Consider the following 20,199-nt stretch of genomic DNA (forward strand, 5'->3'; position numbering starts at 1 on the left):
CCCAGTGATGTGTGTTTTAACAAGCCCTCCAGGAGATTCTGAGCCTTGCTCAAATGAGAACTATTATCATAGGCTGTTGGGAGGATTAAATCAATTAAACAAATATACATATTTAGAGCAGTGCCTGGCCCCACAGTGCATACTGTGTAAGCACTCATTATTCTTGTTATTATGGAGAAGGCCTGGGACCCTAGCAGTATGGTGGTGATGGGGGGCTGGCTGTGCCCTCTCTCCCAGTCTGGTGGGGGTCTGGGTTCCTGGTCTCTTGCTAAGTGGAGGCCTTCTCACCTCTCTCTGTTGAAGATGACAGTGAGCTGGACCACGTCACCCCATCCTTGGTGAAAGGTTATTGCTTGGTCCGGGAAACGGGAAAGGTCAGTGCTGGAGGGGTGGAGGGGGCCGCGTGCCTGCCTCCTCTCTGCTAGTGGAGATAAAGGAGGTCACTTCGCTCCCCCATGACAGGCATGACAAGAGGGGGGAGCTAAGATGTATAAATGGGGGGCCAGGAGGCGGTGGCGGCACCAACCACAGGAAGCTGCCTTGCTGTGCCACCTCTCACATCTCAGGCAGCCCTGTCCAGCATGGCCAAACGTCCTCTGCTGCTGCTGCTGGCCATGGGGGTGCTGGCTGGGGAGCTGTGGACAGAGGCCCAGGCAGCACCCTACGGAGTGAAGCTTTGCGGCCGTGAATTCATCCGAGCAGTCATCTTCACCTGTGGGGGCTCCTGGTGGAGACGGTCAGACATCCTGGCCTACGAAGCTATGGGTGAGGCTGGGGAGGTGCTGTGTGTGTGTTAGGGGCATTGACAGGACACAAGATGGGTCCAAGGAGCCAGGGACAGAGGTGAGATGAGGGGCTGGGGCAGGAGAGTCCCTCCTCCACCACATGCAGCTGGGGAGATGGGCCAGGCCCTCAAAGCTGTGTCAAGGCTGGGGGAGCCGTATAGGGGAGGGGCAGCAAGCCATCCACACCAGCTAAAAGTCTGCTTCTACTCGGGAGCCCTGTGCCCTGCATTAGGCAAGGCTGCTCTTTGCACAACACTGGGACGTGCCTTTCAGAAGCCGAAACTAACGTGCTTTCCAAGCCTTCAGGGAAGGGAGTGTGAGGGGTGTCGTGAGTACAAGGCTAGATTTGCCACCTAGTAGGTGACCCTCCTACCAAGTTGCTTTCCTCCCCTGATCCTCTTTATCTGCAAAAGGGAGGCACAGGGCTTCCCTGGTGGCGCAGTGGTTGAGAGTCCGCCTGCCGATGCAGGGGACACGGGTTCGTGCCCCGGTCTGGGAAGATCCCACATGCCGTGGAGCGGCTGGGCCTGTGAGCCATGGCCACTGAGCCTGCGCGTCCGGAGCCTGTGCTCCGCAATGGGAGAGGCCACAACAGTGACAGGAACGTGTACCGCAAAAAAAAAAAAAAAAAAAAAGGGAGGCACAGCCCCTGTATCTTGCAGGTTTGTTAAGCGGCAAAATTCAGTGAAAACAGATTAGGACAAAGTTGAGTGCCTACCATGTGCCAGACACTATTCTAAGTTTTTTTTTTTAAATGGGTATTAATTAAATCATCTACTCTGTATAAAACCCTGGAAGGTAGGAGTTATTATTATCCCCGTTTTGCCGACAAGGAAACGGAAGCTGAGAGATGATAATGGGATTGGTGCTCAGTCAGTTCAGCTCCCAAACACATGTTCTTAACCATCAGGTCCTCAGTAAATAAATAGTAGGGGAAAAGATATGACAGAAGAGGAAAGTCAAGCTCAATGAGGTTGAGTAAGCTGCCCATCAAAGCGGGAACCCAGGCCTGAATGGAATCAAAATCTTTACTCAGGAGGCTGAGTCACAAGAACAGAGAAGTAGCTGGACCAGCCAGGAGCCTGGACTCTGGGTTTGACAGATGAAATCAGCAGCCTCTGCTAGAAGGGGAACTGGGCAGCCAGGGAGCACCAGGGTGAATGCCCCAGCCCTGCCATCCACCTAACCGGTATCCAGCTGGGCACCTGTTTCTGGCCCTTCATGCATCCATTCATCAGCGAGTCTCAGAGGTCAGGCACTGTGGACTTAGACAGAGTCCCCCCACCCAATCCTGACCTTTGAGCAGCCTGCCTATCCTGACCCTACCCTGACCCTGACCTCTCCGCAGCCCATATCATGCCTTTCCTGTCCTATACTGTCTCCTGCTGCAAAGGAGGCCCCTCCTCTACCCAACCTGGCCACACTGAGACCCTTACCCAAACTGTGACTCTCTCCTGTCCCAACTGTGGCCACTGTCCCCTTGCCAGCCCCAATTATACCACCACCCCATTCCAGCCTTTGCCCGCTCCCGTCCCCCTCTGCCAGCCCCTCTTCCTCCGACCTCGCCTGCTGGGGGTTCTAAAGCTGCGGACCCCAGGGTTGGTGGAGGGACCCCTGGGTTCCCTTCATATCCTGGGGTGGGAAGCTCAGTGGGGAGAACGGATCAGAACCTTCTCCAACCCCAAAGATAAAAAGTTCCAAAGGACTCGGCAGCCTGTTGGGGGAGGGGAGGGGCAGGTGTCTGCGGAGCTTGGCCACGCCTCAGCGCCGCCCACCCCCTACTACCCCTCCTCAGCCCCCGCGAGGGACTTTCCGGTGCAGCGGAGGGGCGGGGAGCCGAAGCGCAAGGTGCGGAGGCGGCTGGGAGGGGCGGCTCCGCTTCCCTTTGCTGTTCGGGTGCTGGACCCCGAGAGACAAGCGGGCCGCGCTGCAGCGCTGGGCCGGGCAGGGCCGGGCCGGACTGGGGGCGTGGGGACGCCATGCGGGGAACCCGGGCCGCTCCCTTCCCGCCGCGGCGGCGGCCGAAGCTGGTTTTGCTGCTTCTGTTGATGCTGCTGTTCTGCAGGACTCGGCCCCAGGGTGAGTTACGGAGCGAACTCGTGTCGGCGCTCTGCCGCCGCGCTCCGCGGAAACGCACATCCTCCAGGGTGAACCGCAATTTTTTGGAATGAATGACAAAGGTCCGGATGCCACTCTGCTCCCCCCCGGGACAGGGACCGGGCGATGAGAGGAGTTGGGGAATGGGCGGCAGCGAGGTGGGAGCCAGGGTCCGGGGTTGGGGGGTGGTAGGGGAAAGGGCTCTTCGGGTTGTAACAGGATGTAGCTGGTAGAGGGAGGGGAGGAGTTATGCCCGAAGCCTGGGGAGCGGTGCCCAACGCCCCCTTCCTGCTGATCACTTCCGTAAGGGGTGGGGGGAGTTCAAGTTCTGGGGTGTGAGGGCGGCTGGGGGAATTGACCCCCTTCCCTCGGACCCTCCCTCCTCCCCCTCCAGGCAGCCCTGGGCCATTGCAGTGCTATGGATTTGGACCCTTGGGCGACTTGAACTGCTCATGGGAGCCTCTTGGGGACCTGGGAGCCCCTTCCACGCTGTACCTCCAGAGCCAGAAGTAGTGAGTACAATGGAGTGATTTGGGGAAACAGAGGCTTTGGAAGAGTGACCACTCAGGTTCTAGACTTCTCAGGTTGAGAGGACCCATTAGTCCTGCCCACCCGCACCCCCCAGCCCTGCCCCACTCTCAAGCCCTTCACTTCCAGGTTCCCTCATTTCCTTGCTGTGTTACCCTAGACCAGTCACTTTCCCTCTCTGAGCCTCTGTTTCTTCCTCTATCAAGTAGTGATAATAATGGAACCTGCCTCTCAAGGCTGGTTCTGAGAATTCAATGAGTTAGGCACTTGGAAAAGAAAATGCTTAATGATTAGAAGCTGTTTTTATTGCTGTGTGACCTTAGGCAAATAGCTTAACCTCTCTGAGCATATGAAACGATCATTTGGTCTGGTGCCAGGGATGCAGCAGTGAAAGAGACACAGAAAGCCTTGTGGAGCCCACATTCTGAGGGGGTGACTGATGTTGCTTCACAATGAATCACACCTGGAAACACAAATTCATTTCAAATTTGGCTAAGTGAGAGGAGAGGGAAAGGAACATTTGAAGATGGGAACTGGGATGGGAGACTGGTCTTTTTTTTTTTTTAACGATGGTAAAATACACATAAAATTTACCACCTTTTTTTCTCATTCTTTTTTAAGTGTACAGTTCAGTGGAATGAAGTATAGTCACATTGTTGTGCAACCATCACCACCACCCATGTCCAGAAGCGGGGCGGGGGCTAGGGTTTTAAATTGGTAGAGGATGAGGGAGTAAGAGAAGGTCTTCCCCTTTTTTTTTAACGAGGTGAAATTCACATAACATGAAATTAACCATTTGCCAGTGAACGGTTCAGTGGCATTGAGTACATTCACAATGTTGTGCAACCAGTGCCTCTATCTAGTTCCGAAACATGTCCATCACCCCAAAACGAAGTTCCATCCCCAACAGCGGTCACTTCCCATTCCCTGGCAACTACTAATCTACTTTCTGTCTCTGAGTTTGCCTGTTCTGGACATTTCACATAAATGGGATCATATGTGGTCTTTTGTATCTGGCATGTGGTCTTTTGTATCTGGCTTCTTTCACTTAGCATGTTTCTCAGGTTCATTTATGTCGTAGCGAATCAGAACTTCGTTCCTTTTTGTGGCTGAACAATATTCCACTGTATGGATATACTACGTTCATCCACTCATCTGTTGATGGACATTTGGGTTGTTTCCACCGTTGGGCAATTGCAATTGGGCAATCGTGACTAGCACTGCCTTGAACATAATGTGTACAAGTTTTTGAGTCCTGTTTTCAGTTCTTTGGGGTATATGCCTAGGAGTAAGATGGCTGGGTCATATGGCAGTTCTGTGTTTAACTTTTTGAGGAACCACCTAACTGTTTTCTGCAACAGCTACGCCGTTTTATGTTCCTACCAGCAACATAACATAACACATGTGTTTTTGTTGTTTTTTTCTGAAGGCCTTGATTTGAACCTTTGAAATCCAACCCTTTGGGATGTCCTCAACTCCTCTCTCTCTCTCTGTCACCCACAGCAGGCCTTGCCGGCTCTACCTTCTACATTATGCAGAATCTGGCACTCCTCACTTCCTCAGCACCCACCGTAGTCCAGTTCCCATCATCGCTGGCCTGGACCGTGCGGTCACCTCCTCCCTGGCCTCGGTTTCCACCCTTAGCCCCACAGTCTGTTCTCCACCACAGCATCCAGAGGACACCTGTGAACTTCGGTTTTGTTTATTTTTTCATATTTCTTTCTTTCTTTATTTGGCTGTTCTGGGTTTTAGTTGCAGCATGTGGGATCTTCGTTGCGGCATGCGGGATCTAGTTCCCTGACCAGGGATCGAACCCGGGCCCCCTGAATTGGGAGCACGGAGTCTTTTTTTTTATTTTATTTTATTTTTGGCTGCGTTGGGTCTTCATTGCTGTGCGCGGGCTTTCTCTAGTTGTGGCGATTGGGGGCTACTCTTCTTTGCGGTGCGTGGGCTTCTCATCGCAGTGGCTTCTCTTGTTGCGGAGCACAGGCTCTAGGCGCGCAGTATTCAGTAGTTGTGGCACACAGGCTCAGTATTTGTGGCTCGTGGGCTTAGTTGCTCTGCGGGGCATGTGGGATCTTAACGGACCAGGCCTGGAACCCCTGTCCCCTGCATCGGCAGGCGGATTCTTAACCACTGGACCACCAGGGAAGTCCCGCACCTGTGAACTTCTGAATCAGGGCATGTCCCTCCCCAGCTCACAGCCCTCCAGGGCTCCCACCTCACTCAGGGTAAAAGCCGAAATCCTTCCTGCAGCCCATCAGGCCCTGTATAATTTGCCTGTCACCTCCCTGCCCTCACCTCCTCCCACTTTCTCGCTCACTCACTCTACTCCAGAGGACAAGCCTGCTCCTCACTGTTCTTCGTAAAACACCAGGCACAGTTTGGCCACAGGACCTTTGCACCAGCTGCTCCCTCTTCCTAAAATGCTCTTCCCGAGGTATTGCGTTGTTCCGCACCACATCCTTCAGGCCTTTATTCAAATGTCTCATCAGAGAGCTTTCCTGACCACCTTTCCTAAAATAGCACTGTCACTCTTCATCCTATCATCACACTGAATCCCTCTCACCCTGCTTTATTGTTCTCTGTATCGCTTATACCACCATCAGTTATATATTTATGAGTTTCTCATTTGCTTCCCCCACTGGAACACCAGCTCCGGATAGTGGATCCTTGCCTGCTTTGGTCATAGTCCTATTCCCAGCTTCTACAACAGAAGTGTATATTTGCTGAGTGAACAGTTGCGTAGAAGTAAATGTGCGTATATGTAATAGGTGCTCACTAAACAAAATAACCAGTGCTCATGTAACATGTATTGTGCCCCTGACACTTGCTGTTCTAAATGCGGTCCATTTCTCATCTCATTGTTCCCCTCCCCATTCAGCCCTTTCAGCAAGCACTTTTTAAAAAAGACATTTATTTATTTATTTATTTGGCTGTGCCAGGTCTTAGTTGCGGCACACTCGTTGGGACACGCGGGATCTAGTTCCCTAACCAGGGATCGAACCGTGGTCATTGGGAGCACCGAGTCTGAACCACTGGACCACCAGGGAAGTCCCTCAGGAGGCAATTTTATCACCCTCGTTTTGTAGATGAGGAAACTGAGGCACAGAGAAGTTAAGTTGCTTGCTCAAGGTCACACAGCTCTGAAGAAGGAGAACTGGGATTTGAACCCAGGCAGAAAATATGTTATCATTACGGCTCTGGGCCCAGCCCACCGTATGCTGCCCCGATTCTCGCATCTCTCCTCACAGCCATTCCAACAAAACCTGGACAGTGGCAGTGCCCACTGGGCAAAGCCGGGTGACCATTCCACGGGAACAGCTCACCACGTCTGATGAACTCCTCGTCTGGGTGGCCAGGGCAGGCCAACCTCTCTGGCCCCCAGTCTTCGTGAACCTCGAAACCCGAAGTAACAGGCGGGAGTGGGGGTTTGCTATGTGTGGGGTGGGTGGTCTTGGAGGCCCTGGCTCAATGCACCTCCCCTTCCTCAGTGAAGCCGGATGCCCCCCAACTGTACCCTGATGTGGACTTCTCAGAGGATGACCCCCTAGAGGCCACTGTCCAATGGGCCCCTCCTATGTGGCCACCCCATAAGGTCTTGGTCTGCCAGTTCTACTACCGAAGATGCCAGGAGATGGCCTGGATGCTGGTGAGTGTCAGGGACCCTTTTCCCCCACCCTACTCTGGGCGGGGCCCGGGACATCATTCCCAAATCAGACACCTAGCTCAGAGCTCATTCCTCAGCTGGCCCTGGAGTCTGTCCACATTCCTCACAGAAGGCCTGTACATGCATCTTGTTCAGCTAAAAAATGTTCCCCCAAGATAATCTATAAATTCCATGCAGTCCCAATCCAAATTCCACTTGGAATTTTTTTTTTTTTTGGCCTCGCCACGAGGTTGTGCTTGCGGGATCTTAGTTCCTCGACCAGGGATTGAACCCGGGCCCTCGGTAGTGAAAGCAAGGAGTCCTAACCACTGGACCTCCAGGGAATTCCTTCCACTTGGAATTTTTGAGAAACTCAGTAAACTTCCTCTAACATTTTTGTGAATGAATAAAAATCCTCAAATAGCTTACCTTAACCTTAAAATAAGAGGTTAACAGCAGACACTTGGCATCTACTGTGTGCTGTCTATTGAATCCTTACAAGAACTCTTTGAGGTAGATGTGTTTTATGCCTACCCATTTTACAGATGATGAACAGAGCCTGGTTTTCAGTAAACGCTCAAAAGTAATAAAAGCAGCTCACATTTCTGAGCACCTGCCACGCGTCAGGGCCCAAGCTAAGCAATCTGCATGGATTATCTTGAGGAGTACCAACCTCCCTATATAGTAGATGCTTTTAAGATCTCTATTTTATAGTTGGGGAAGCTGAACCTCAGAGAGGTTAAACAACTTTCCCAAGTTCACAAAGCAAAAAAAATGGAAGACAACTCCAGTGCAATGGGACCCCAGGAGTTGAGGAGCCTGCCCATGCACTTTAAGAGCACAGCACCAAAGTTGCAAGTATTTTTCATCTCATATCTCATTGGCCAGAACTTAGTCACATGGTCTCACCTGATTGCAAGGGAGACTGGGAAATGTAGTCTTTATTCTTGACACACGTTCCTGACAGATACTCAAGGGTTCTATTTCCAAAGGAAGAAGGGGAGAATGGATATTGGGGATAACCCACTATCTCAGTTACAGCTTTTCATGCAAAACACTACGATATAGAGTAGAGTTGTTGTCACTATGAATATTCATGCAATTCAGAGCAATGCTCAGATGCAGACTTTGCAATCTAACTGCCTGGGTATGAATCTCAGCTCCAGAACTCACCAGCCATGTGACCTTGGGTATGTCACTTCCCCGCTCTTGGCCTCAGTTTTCCTCATCTGTAAAATGAGAATAGTATTAATAATAGAATTTACCACCTACTGCTATACCTGGCACAGAGGATAATCCACTTGTCTCTTTTTTCCAGGGATTGTCCCAATTTTAAAACCAAAAGCCCTGTGTCCTAGGAACCCACTTGATCCCAGGCAAAGCAGGACAGTGTTGGTCATCCTATTGACATATAAGGCCAGGTACTTTCAATTCAATCTTCAGCCTCATCATTCTCCCCTGTCTCTCCCCCAGCTGGAACCTGAAGTGAAATCCATACCCCTGACCCCTGTTGATATCCAGGACCTGGAGCTAGCCACTGGCTATGAGGTATCTGGCCGCTGTCACGTGGAGGAAGAAGAGGATCTGTGGAGCGAGTGGAGCCCCATTCTGTCCTTCCAGACACCACCCTCTGGTGAGGATCTCTGGGCTTACCCCTACACCCTCAGCCCCTCTCCTGGAAGTCTGGCCAATCATGCCATTCTTATTTGTCATATTTTATAGTTGGGAAAGCTGAACCTCAGAGAGGTTAAGCAACTTTCCTAAGCTCACACAGCAAAAAAAAAATTGAAGACAACTCCAGCGCAGTGGGACCCCAGGAGTCGGGGAGCCTGCCCTTGCACTTTAAGAGCACAACCCCAGAGTTGCACGTATCTTTCATCTCATATCTCATTGGCTAGAACTTAGTCACATGGTCTCTCCTTTTTTCATCCTTTCCAGCTCCAAAAGATGTGTGGATATCAGGGAACATCTGTGGGGCACCAGGCGGACAGGAACCCCTGCTTCTGTGGAAGGTGAGTTGTGAGGACCATGTCTCTGCACGTGTCAGGAAACCCCAAATAACAGTGACGTAGAGGACTTCCCTGGTGGTCCAGTGGCTAAGGCTCCGTACTCCCAATGCAGGGGGCCCGGGTTTGATCCCTGGTCGGGGAACTAGATCCCACATGCTGCAGCTAAAGATCCCACATGCTGCAACTAAAAGATTCCTCATGCCACAACGAAGATCCTGCATGCTGCAACTAAGACCCAACACAGCCAAATAAATAAAATAAATAAATATTAAAAAACCAAAAAACAATGTTGTAGGGAGTTCCCTGGTGGTCCTGTGGTTAGGACTCTGGGCTTTCTCTGCCGAGAGCCTGGGTTCGGTGCCTGGTTGGGAATGAAAATCCTGCTGAGCAGTGGGGCAAAAAAAAACAAACCAACCAAGAAAACAAAAGAACAAGCCAAACCAAAAAACCCCCCCAAAACAATGATGTAAACAAGACGAAGGTTACTATGCTGCCCTCTTGAGGTTGCTTCAGGGCTTCAAGGAGGGGATGCTCAGAGAGGTCCTGGCATAGTGCTGGGTGCAGAGAAAGACTCCACCAATGTTGGCTGAATCTAGGAGATCTGAGCTGAGACATGAAGATGGGTACAAGTGTTCCAGTCGGGGGGACACCAGGTGCAAAGATTTAGAAGCAAGACTAGGCTCAGCTCCACAAAATACAGCAGAATATGCTAAGGACTTTGATGCTAGTATTAAAGGGCATTGTGAGATGACAGACAAGAGTGAAACAGTCCTCACTGATGCAAATCTGCCGTGCACCTACCGTGTTCCAGACATTGCAAGACCCTGGCTCACAGTAAATATGGCAAGAGACAAAACAACAGGGCTCATACTTTCTTGGGCCACACAATCTAATATCACTAACTTTAACCATGCATAATACTTACAGAGCTCTTATTATGTGCCAGGTCCTCGCCTCCAACACTTATTTACATTCACTAACTTTACAGATGAGAAAATGAGACATAGAGAGGCTACCCCAAACCAAACAACAGCTATGTGGCAGAGCTGAGGTTCTCTGGCTTTCAAACCTTAATTCACAGTTTCAGTGCCTCTGTTTTATTATTTTTTTTAATTCATTTTTTTTCTTACTTTTTTGGCCATGCTGCACGACATGTGGGATCTTAGTTCCCCAACCGGGGATCAAACCTGTGCCCCCTGCATTGGAAGTGCAGAGTCTTAACCACTGGACTGCCAGGGACGTCCCTCATGCCTCTATTTTATAACACATACTTTGTAATGCCCCCTTACTATACTGAAATGAAATACATAGCTAATATAACCCATATATACATATATTTTAAAATGTGTATAATACAGTGTATTGTATTATAGCATACCGTGTAGAGTGTATTGTAATATTCAGTAGAAAATAAAGGGGAAATAAGGCTACTACGTAATGGCAAAATATTCAGTTCACCAGTATGATATGAATAGTAAATCTGTATGTACCTCATAACGTGGCTTTAAAATACATAAAGTAAAAATCGAGGGGCTTCCCTGGTGGCGCAGTGGTTGGGAGTCCGCCTGCCGATGCAGGGGACGCGGGTTCGCGCCCCGGTCCGGGAGGATCCCATATGCCGCAGAGCGGCTGGGCCCGTGAGCCATGGCCGCTGAGCCTGCGCGTCCGGAGCCTGTGTTCCGCAACGGGAGAGGCCCGCATACAGCAAAAAAAAAAAAAAAAAAAAAATCGATAGAACTACAAGGAGAACTCCATAGAGTCCACAACCGTCGTGGGAGATTTTAACATACCCCTCTAAGTAATTTCATAACAAGCAGATGGAAAAACAAGTCAAGATCCAGAGAATCTGAACATATGCATAACAAACAACCTAATGGACTCACATAGGAAACATCAGAACATGCATTCTCTCCATATGCCAACAGGACATTTACCAAAATCATCCACATGCTAGGCTATTGAGCTGGTTTCCAAGGACTTCAAAGGGATGAGGTGATGCTGGGCACATTGAAAAATTCTCTGATCAGAACACAGATTGTGCTGGAAATAGATAATAAAAAGTGCTTAGAAAGTCCCCGTATGTTCAGGATATTTCAAAATTCAGTGAATGTTAAAACCAGGTCCCAAAAGGTTTTGTATTTATACATCAAAATGTGTTTGGTTCTAGGATCAGTTAAAATTATTAGACAGGTTTTTCATCTACAGAAGTTTCCAGTTGGGATGACCTTCAAAAGTCACAAGGGACGTGGGACAATTTTTTTATTTCTAGGAGAGGGTAGTGTCCCTGGCTCTTGCCCATCAAATACCAATCATTGAGGCAACCAAATATTCTCACACGTTTCCCCAAAGCACTCTGGAGGGTACTATCCTCTTTGCTATGCGTAATTACTCCTCTATACAACAGTGGGAATTTTGCAGTCCCTAAGAACTGCACAAGACAGACTAAGGTAAGGTGAGGGAAGACAGGGTCATATAAGTGCATGGTCAGATCCTGCCTGTCTTTAGTTAAAATCTTTTTTATTTATTTATTTATTTTATTTATATTTTTGGCTGCATTGGGTCTTCGTTGCTGCGCGCGGGCTTTCTCTAGTTGCGGCGAGCAGGGACTACTCTTCGTTGCGGTGCGCGGGCTTCTCATTGCAGTGGCTCCTCTTGTTGCAGAGCATGGGCTCTAGGCGCGCGGGCTTCAGTAGTTGTGGCACGCAGGCTCAGTAGTTGTGGCTCACGGGCTTAGTTGCTCCGTGGCATGTGGGATCTTCCCGGACCAGGGCTTGAACCCATGTCCCCTGCATTGGCAGGTGGATTCTTAACCACTGTGCCACCAGGGAAGTCCTAGTTAAAATCTTGATAATTTGTTTGTCATGGTTTTTCTTTTTTGCATTAATTTTTTTTAATTAAAAAAAATTTTTTTTGACCACGCCGAGCCTCACGTGGGATCTTAGTTCCCCGACCAGGGATCAAACCCATGCCCCCTGCATTGGAAGCGCAGAGACTTAACCACTGGACCGCCAGGGAAATCCCTGCATTAATTTTTTTTTTTTGTGGTACTTGGGCCTCTCACTGTTGTGGCCTCTCCCATTGCGGAGCACAGGCTCCGGACGCGCAGGCTCAGCGGCCATGGCTCACGGGCCCAGCCGCTCCGCGGCATGTGGGATCTTCCCAGACCGGGGCACGAACCCGTGTCCCCTGCATCGGCAGGCGGACTCTCAACCACTGCGCCACCAGGGAAGCCCCCTGCATTAATTTTGATTGATTAAAATATTGCGTACAACAGGGTCCTACTGTATAGCACAGGGAACTATATTCAATACCCTGGATAAACCATAATGGAAAAGAATATGAAAAAGAATGTACACATATGTATAACTGAGTCACTTTGCTGTACAGCAGTAATTAACACAACATTGTAATTCAACTATACTTCAACTACAACTATACTGAAAAATAAAAAAGAAATTTTTTAAATATTGCATTAAAATATAATTCATCTTGATTGGATTTTTGGTATCCTCTTGTTTTGCCGCCAAGGTGAGTGCCTCACTCACCTCACCCTAATTCTGGCCCAGGAGCTGTATTCTAATTCCACCTCTGCCACTGAGCCACTCTTGAGACTCGGTTTCTTCATCTTAGAGTGAAACAAAAACATTTCACAGACTGGTTTGTCAGGTGACCTCACTGAGAAGCACAGTATGTGCCTGATAAATGGGAGATATTAACCACTTCTTCCCCTCATCCCTCAGGCCTCGGGGCACTGCGTGGAGGTGAGCTACAGAGTCTGGTTCCAGATTAAAGATCAGGAGGTGATCCAGGAGGAGACCTCATGTTGCAACATCTCCATCCCCACTCAAGCGGAGTGGGCTGGGGTGTCCGCCATCAACGCCACAAGCTGGGAGCCTCCTACCAACCTCTCTTTGGCCTGCTTGGGTAAGAGGCTGTGAGCTTCCTCTGAGCAATGCCCTGGAGGTGCAAGAGGGGACTTCCCAAGTGGACAGCTGAGATTTCTCCTCCTTATCCTCTAGGTCCAGGCTTTGCCCCTCGTGGTGTGGTGGTCAGCATCATCCCTGTAAGCTCGGATCTGCTGGTGACTTGGCAACAGGGGTCCGGGGGGCTGCAGGAGCATGTGGTGGACTGGGCTCGAGATGGTGACCCCCTGGAGGATCTCAACTGGGTCTGGCTTCCTCCTGGAAACCTCAGTGCTGTGTTGCCAGGTGAGGCCCCAGGACACCTGGGTTCCCATTTCAGCTGTTGGAGAGTGGACTGATGGCTGGATTTGCAGAAGAGAGTGTTCAAGTATCATTAATTCGTGCAAGAAATATTCATTGACTACCTACTGTGTGCCAGGCCATGTTCTAGACACTGGTACACAGTGATGGTCACTGATGCGTATTGGCATTTACCATAAGCATTAAATCATTCAAACTTCCTTATAAAGTAGGTTTCTGCTATTATCATACAGAGAAAGAAAAAGGCCCAGAGAGGTTAAGCAACTCACCTGAGGCCAGACAGCAAGTATGTGGTAGAACCAGGATTTGAACGACATAGTCGGGCTCCTGAAGCTAAACCCTGAACCATCACCCTACTGTCCTCTCAGCAGCATCCCCACCCTCATCCCCACCAACATCTCCATCCTCATCTTGTAGGGCAGGCACCCAATGAAACAAAAAACAAGTACATCTGTAATGTAATTGGGGCAAAGTAAATCAGGGTAAGGGAGAGGAGGGAGGATAGCTATGTCAGAAAAAAAAGGTAGGAAAGGTCTCTCTGGGAAGGTGCTATTTGAACTAAGACCTGAAGGAGGCGAGACAGAGAGCCATGAGGATGTCTAAGGGAAAAGCAATAGGGAACAAACAGTGCAAAGGCCCTGGGGCAGGATTGTGCCTGATGTGTTAGAGCAGCAGTGAGGAGGCCAGCGTGGCTGGAGTGGAATGAGCAAGGGGGAAAGTGGGAGGAGGTGAGGGCAGGGAGGTGATGGGGCAGAGTGTGCAAAGCCTTGTGGGTCGTGGGGAGAACTTTGGCTTTTGTTCTGAGTCAGGTGGGAGCCACAGAGGGTTCTGTGCAGAGGAAGGATGTGTCCTGACTCAGGTGCTTACAGGCGCCCCCTGGCTGCTGGGGAGGAACAGACTGGGAGGGCAAGGGTTGGAGGTAAGAGACCCAGGAGAAGGGACTGTGTATGTCCAGGTGGGACATGGTGGGAACTGGACCAGGTGGGGACCAAGGAAGGGAGAGAAGCAGGCAGATTCTTGTTGTGGAGTCTTAGAGCAGAATTTTGGGGACCCGTTTGGATATGTTGCACCTCATGTGCTCATCCAAGTGGAATTGTCCATGGGACTATCAGATACTCAAGTCTCAGGTCTAGCAATAAGTTCTAGGCGGAGATTTAACACTGGGGAGTCTGTCCTTGGTGTAAAGAACTTGGGAGAGCATGAGAAGGTGTTGAGCGAGAGATTTAACACAGAGTCCCAAGACCCATGAGTATATATGGACAAAAGAAGAGGAGCCCCAGTTCTGGAAAATTCCCAGTTGGGGAAGCCCATATGGCAGCATTAGGTTTTGAGAAGGGATTTCAGGAACCTTACTTACTGTGATGAGCGGTGTCAGGGCCCCACTCATAGTCCAGCATTTGACTATCTCCCAGCCTCTGGCACCTGCATTCCTGGCCTGAGGGCTTTTTCTGATCTGAAGCATTTTGCCTGCCTGGACAGCTGGAAGTGCCGGGGAATCAAAGCCCCTCAGAGGCAGCCCTCTACCAATGACTGATGTTGGTTGATGGATAAATACCCCAGCTCCCACCCTCCTCGGGTGGGACGGTGCTCAGGATCGTGCTCTCTGCTGCCACACAGAGTTCGCCAGCAGGACTGAGCCTTGGTTGGCCATGTTGGGAACTTGTTCTCTAACACATATTTACTGGGTGACTCTCCTTCCCTGCTTCACTTCCCCACTGCCCTATTGGTGTTTTCTGGGGTTGCCTCCCAGATCAGTTACATTTATTCAAATTCTTATATCAAGGTGTCCTTCTGGGGACACAAATGAAGATTCCTACAAAATAAGAAATGAGTCGGGGAGGGGAGCCAACTCTAACTGGTCTTTGCTCCTCCCCCACTCAGGGGATTTCGAAGGAGGGGTGCCCTACCAAATCACGGTGACAGCAGTCTCTCCTTGGGGCTTGGCCCCTGCCCCCTCCGTCTGGAAGTTCAGAGAGGAACTAGGTAAGTGGTGGGGCTGGAGGATGGAGGGTCCTGGAACCCTGGCAGAACTTGACCCGCTGACTTTCTCTCACCAGTACCCCTGGCAGGGCCAGTGCTTTGGCGACTCCAGGATAGCCCCCCAGGGACCCCTGCTGTAGCGTGGGGAGAGGTCCCAAGGCACCAACTTCGGGGCCATCTCACCCACTACACCCTGTGTGCACAGAGTGGGACCAGGCCTTCTGTCTGCATGAATGGTGAGCTCCACTGCCGCCTGCCCCTGTTCCCAGCCCCCACAAGACCCACCCATCAGCCTACCCCTCCCCTTACCCCCAGATGGGCCCCTTTGGCTCCCTCTCAGCCCCTGGGAGAACACACACTATCATGGGTTCCCTAGTGGATAATAACCCCGGTGGCTATCAACGTAATAGACTGTCATTTGGCTATTAAAAAAGGAGACTCCGATCTATATTTATTGACATTGAAAGATGCCTGTCATATCTTATTAAGTGAAAAAGATAAAAGGATTGTAAAACTTTGTGGGGTTCCGTTTTTGTAAAATAAACCCAGCACTGAGTGAAGCAGAGGCACAAATATGAAAAGAAATTCCCCCACAATGTCAATAGGGACTGTGGGATTACATATGATTTTTTTTTTTTTTTTTTTTTTTTGCGGTATGCGGGCCTCTCACTGTTGTGGCCTCTCCCGTTGCGGAGCACAGACTCCGGACGCGCAGGCTCAGCAGCCATGGCTCACGGGCCCAGCCGCTCCGCGGCATGTGGGATCCTCCCGGACCAGGGCACGAACCCGTGTCCCCTGCATCGGCAGGCGGACTCTCAACCACTGCGCCACCAGGGAAGCCCACAAATTCCTTTTTAAAATACCTTTTTTACCCTTTCCACTCCAGTTTTATTGAGATGTAATTGACAGCATCACCGTGTAAGTTTAAGGTATACAGTGTAACGGTTTGGCTTACGAATATTGTGAAATGATTCCCATAAGTTTAGTTAACATCCATCATCTCATATAGATACAATAAAAAGAAAGAGCAGAACAATAATAAAAATTAAAAATCTCCTTTTTTTCTAATTACCAAAGTTATCTGTTCTTTTTTTAAAAACTGACACATTGAAGTATACTCAAGTATATCGTCATTCTCATCATTTCACTGATACGGACAATGCAGCTTCCATATTTTGCCATGTGTACGTTAACATAGAGATAGGAGTTGTGCTTTTTGAAAATTTTAAACTTCTTTATTATAGAAAATTTCAAGCACAAACAAAAGTTGGAAAAAGGGCTTCCCTGGTGGCGCAGTGGTTGAGAGTCCGCCTGTCGATGCAGGGGACACGGGTTCGGGCCCCGGTCCGGGAAGATCCCACATGCTGCGGAGCGGCTGGGCCCGTGAGCCATGGCCGCTGAGCCTGCGCGTCCAGAGCCTGTGCTCCGCGACGGGAGAGGCCACAACAGTGTGAGGCCCGCATATCACAAAAAAAAAAAAAAAAAAGTTGGAAAAATAGTATAACAAATCCTTGTGTACCCACCATCCAGTTTCAATGGTTTTCTGCATTTTATCAATCGTGTTTCAATTTATCCCCCCCTTTTTTTTTCTAGAGCCTTTGGCATCATTTCACCCCTAAATAATTTGGTACTTCAGCATTTGTCTCTAACCGATAAAGCCTTTTTTTTTTAACATAGATACTTTGCCATGATTGCACCTTGCACAAGTATATAGATATCCTTAGGTTAAAAATCATATATATTTATGTGTACATGTACCTATAATTAAAAGAGGACTATGTTATAGGCCCCTGAAGCTTATGAACGTGATGTTTTGCAACTTTCTTTTTCTCACCCGATTTCACTTGGACACCTTTCTGTGGCAGTATATCTTGATCTGTATTCATGTCTCCTGTAATCCTATAACAAACCAAAAAGCTGCTTCCTCTCTTGGCTTAAAAACCAAAAAGGGCAATTCAGTTAAAAAGTAAACAAAAACAGTTCCGGGAGATGCAAATGTATTCCCCTCGTCTGGGGTGAATTTCCCTTCACTGGATTCTGTGCAGGTGAGGGATATGATACTCATGCATCCTTTTATTTATGCAAATATACAGTCGACCCTTGAACAGCAGGTTCGAACTGCGCAGGTCCAGTTATACATGACTTTTTTCAATAGTAAATAGTACAGTACTATCTGCGTTTGGTTGAATCTGCAAATGTGGAACTGGGCATCCAGAGGAACCACAGATAAGGAGGGTGGACTATAAATTATACTGTACTTAGATTTTTTAAAGAGTGGAGGGTCGGCACCCCTAACCTCTGCATTGTTCAAAGGTCAACTGTGTATCTTTTTTTTTTTGGTTTCGTTGGGTCTTTGTTGCTGCACGCGGGCTTTCTCTAGTTGCGGCGAGCGGGAGCTACTCTTTGTTGCGGTGCACGGGCTTCTCATTGTGGTGGCTTCTCTTGTTGCGGAGCGTGGGCTCTAGGCGTGCAGGCTCAGTAGTTGTGGCGCACAGGCTTAGTTGCTCCACGGCATGTGGGATCTTCCCGGACCAGGGCTTGAACCGGGGCTTGAACCCGTGTCCCCTGCCTTGGCAGGCGGATTCTAAACCACTGTGCCACCAGGTTAAGTCCCCTGTATATCATTTTTGAGTGCTTTTTATGTGCAGGCGCTGATCCAGGTGCTGGGAATATGGCCCTCGTGGAGCTAACTTTCTAATGGGGGACATGAAGGTATAGACAAAGTAAATAAGGTCTAAGCAGTGTGTCAGATGGTGATAAGTGGTGGATAGAGAATAAAGCAAGGAAGATGAGTGGTGAAGCAGGCGCTATTTTACTCGCGGGGCGGGGGCGGTCAGGGAAGGCCTCACTGAGAAGGTGACCTTGCAGCAAAGAGCTGAAGGAGATGAGGAAGGAGCCATGTGGATATCTGGGGGAGAGTGTTGCAGACAGCATGGCACGTGCAAAGGTCCTGAGATGGGACTTGACTGCCTCCCCAACCGCTCTGGGTGTGTCCTTCAGTGAGTGGCAGCACCCGGACCATCACCCTGCCCGACCTTCACTGGGGTACCTGTGAGCTGTGGGTGACCGCGTCCACCATCGCAGGACAGGGCCCACCGGGTCCAAGCCTCCGCTTTCACCTACCAGGTATGGGCCTGGGGCAGGACTGCCATGGGAGGGGTCCCGGAGAGAGGGGCATTGGAGGGGGTTATGTAATCATTACTGAACTTCAGGGGGTGGACATGTAGACTTCGGGATGTTGACGATGCTAAATACTGCTGTGGATTATCAAGCAATGTGTGTCTCTGACCCTTTCACCCCATCCCTGACCTTGACCTTTTCACAAGCCCCACTCCCACCCCAAGATTTCCCCCACCCTTAGCCCCTACCCATTCATAGGCCCCGCCCTTTTATCCACCTCCCTGACCTATTCCCAGCTCCACCCATGAGCCTTACCTGACCCCTCCCCACCTCCCTGGTGTCCAGATGTTCTTCTGCCCCTCCCCCCTCCCTCCAGATAACACCCTGAAATGGAAAGTTCTGCCAGTTGTCCTTCTCGTATGGGGTTTGCTCCTGACGGGCTGCGGCGTGAGCTTAGCTACCTCTGGAAGGTGAGGCTGTCAGACACATGGGTCTCTGCCCAGGTTGGGAGGACAGCTGGACATTAGCTGAGCTTGGGGAGAGATGTGGTAAGGGGATGATGCTTCAGGGCTCTGTGACGTTCCTGGACCCTACGATCTGGGCATGGGTGTCTAGCCGCCTGGATTCCCTGCCCTGACTCTTACCTGCTTGCCAGGTGCGTCCACCTGCGGCACAAGGTACTACCCCACTGGGTCTGGGAGAAGGTTCCTGATCCTGCCAACAGTAATTTCAGCCTGCCCCACATGAAGGTGAGCAGAAAGCTGGGCTCATCAGGGCCCTTTGGGGGATTGGGGAAACCTTAGACAGTGGGGAGTAGGTGAGAATTGGCGGGTATGAGGGGAGGAATCTCAGCCTCTTCTCTTCCCAGGAGGTGCCCCAGGCCCAGCCCCCTGGGGACTTGCCCATCCTGGAAGTGGAGGAGATAGAGCAGGTACCGATTATGGAAGCCCCCCAGGCCTCAGCCCCACTGGACTCTGGATATGAGAAACACTTCCTGCCCACACCCGAGGAGCTGGGCTTTCTGGGCCACACCCCAGGTTCCAGGTTACGGACTGAACCAACCCCAGGAGGGGAGAGGGGTGCTCATTTGACAGATGAAGACACTGAGGCTCAAGGAAGCTGAGTCACTTGCTTGAGGACAGCCAGCCAAGGAAGAGCTGAGATTGAAGGACCCCTACAGAAAAGGGCCTGGCCCTACAGGGAATATATGGATGGACGAGGGAGCAAAGAAAAATATATAAAATCCAGAGTGGCGGGTGCCTTCCCAAATCTGTCCTGCTGCTATAACAGAACTGTAGTTGGGTACACTGCCAGCCTCCCTTGCAGCTGGGTGCAGCCACGGACTGAGTTCTTATGAGTGGAACATAAGCAGAAGTGACATGTGCCTCCAGTGGGTCTGCGTGGGGGCTCTTCCACATTCCCTTCCCTTTCCCGTGAGCTGGAGCATTGATGTGCCCTGTGATCCAGCTTTGGCCACACCCAAGGTGAAGGCGGAGCAAGAAATGGAAAGGAACCCGAGTTCCTGAGTGAACGCCTGGATCAGAAGTGCCCAGAGAAATAAATTCTTTCTGTTTTGATAGCTACTGTAGCTTGAGGTCTTTTTGTTACGGCAGCCATATCTACACTCTCACTGATTCATAGTCTTTGATTCTAGCAGAGTGAAGCCCTCCACTTCCCACCAGGAGACGGTGAGGTGGCTCTGTGCCAACAACAGACACACTCACACTGTCCAAATGCTCAACATTTTATTTTCAAGTATAAAGGCTTTGTCACAGAAAGGGGCCAGGGTCACAGGCAGTGTGCAAGGG

General features: G+C 50.1%; 2 protein-coding genes across 2 annotated transcripts; both read left to right on the forward strand.

The window, feature by feature from the left end:
• Positions 1–581: 581 nt before the first annotated feature.
• RLN3 (relaxin 3) lies at positions 582–797 on the forward strand (the record flags this gene model as incomplete). The annotated part of the gene is made up of 1 exon (XM_079918705.1): positions 582–797. One exon carries the CDS (start codon positions 582–584, stop codon positions 795–797), a length of 216 nt encoding a protein of 71 aa, XP_079774831.1.
• A 1,483-nt stretch (positions 798–2,280) lies between these two features.
• Positions 2,281–19,964, forward strand: IL27RA (interleukin 27 receptor subunit alpha). Its single transcript, XM_079916108.1, is given in 15 exon segments — positions 2,281–2,864; positions 3,277–3,394; positions 6,665–6,822; positions 6,905–7,062; positions 8,533–8,692; positions 8,998–9,071; positions 12,809–12,992; positions 13,088–13,276; positions 15,173–15,274; positions 15,349–15,507; positions 18,272–18,397; positions 18,768–18,861; positions 19,047–19,140; positions 19,260–19,418; positions 19,420–19,964. Coding segments are annotated over 15 exon segments (1,938 nt in total). The 5' UTR covers positions 2,281–2,764; the 3' UTR covers positions 19,483–19,964.
• The last annotated feature ends 235 nt before the right edge of the window (positions 19,965–20,199 follow it).

The sequence above is a fragment of the Stenella coeruleoalba genome, assembly GCF_951394435.1.
Source record: "Stenella coeruleoalba genome assembly, chromosome: 3".
Taxonomy (NCBI): Eukaryota; Metazoa; Chordata; class Mammalia; order Artiodactyla; family Delphinidae; genus Stenella; species Stenella coeruleoalba.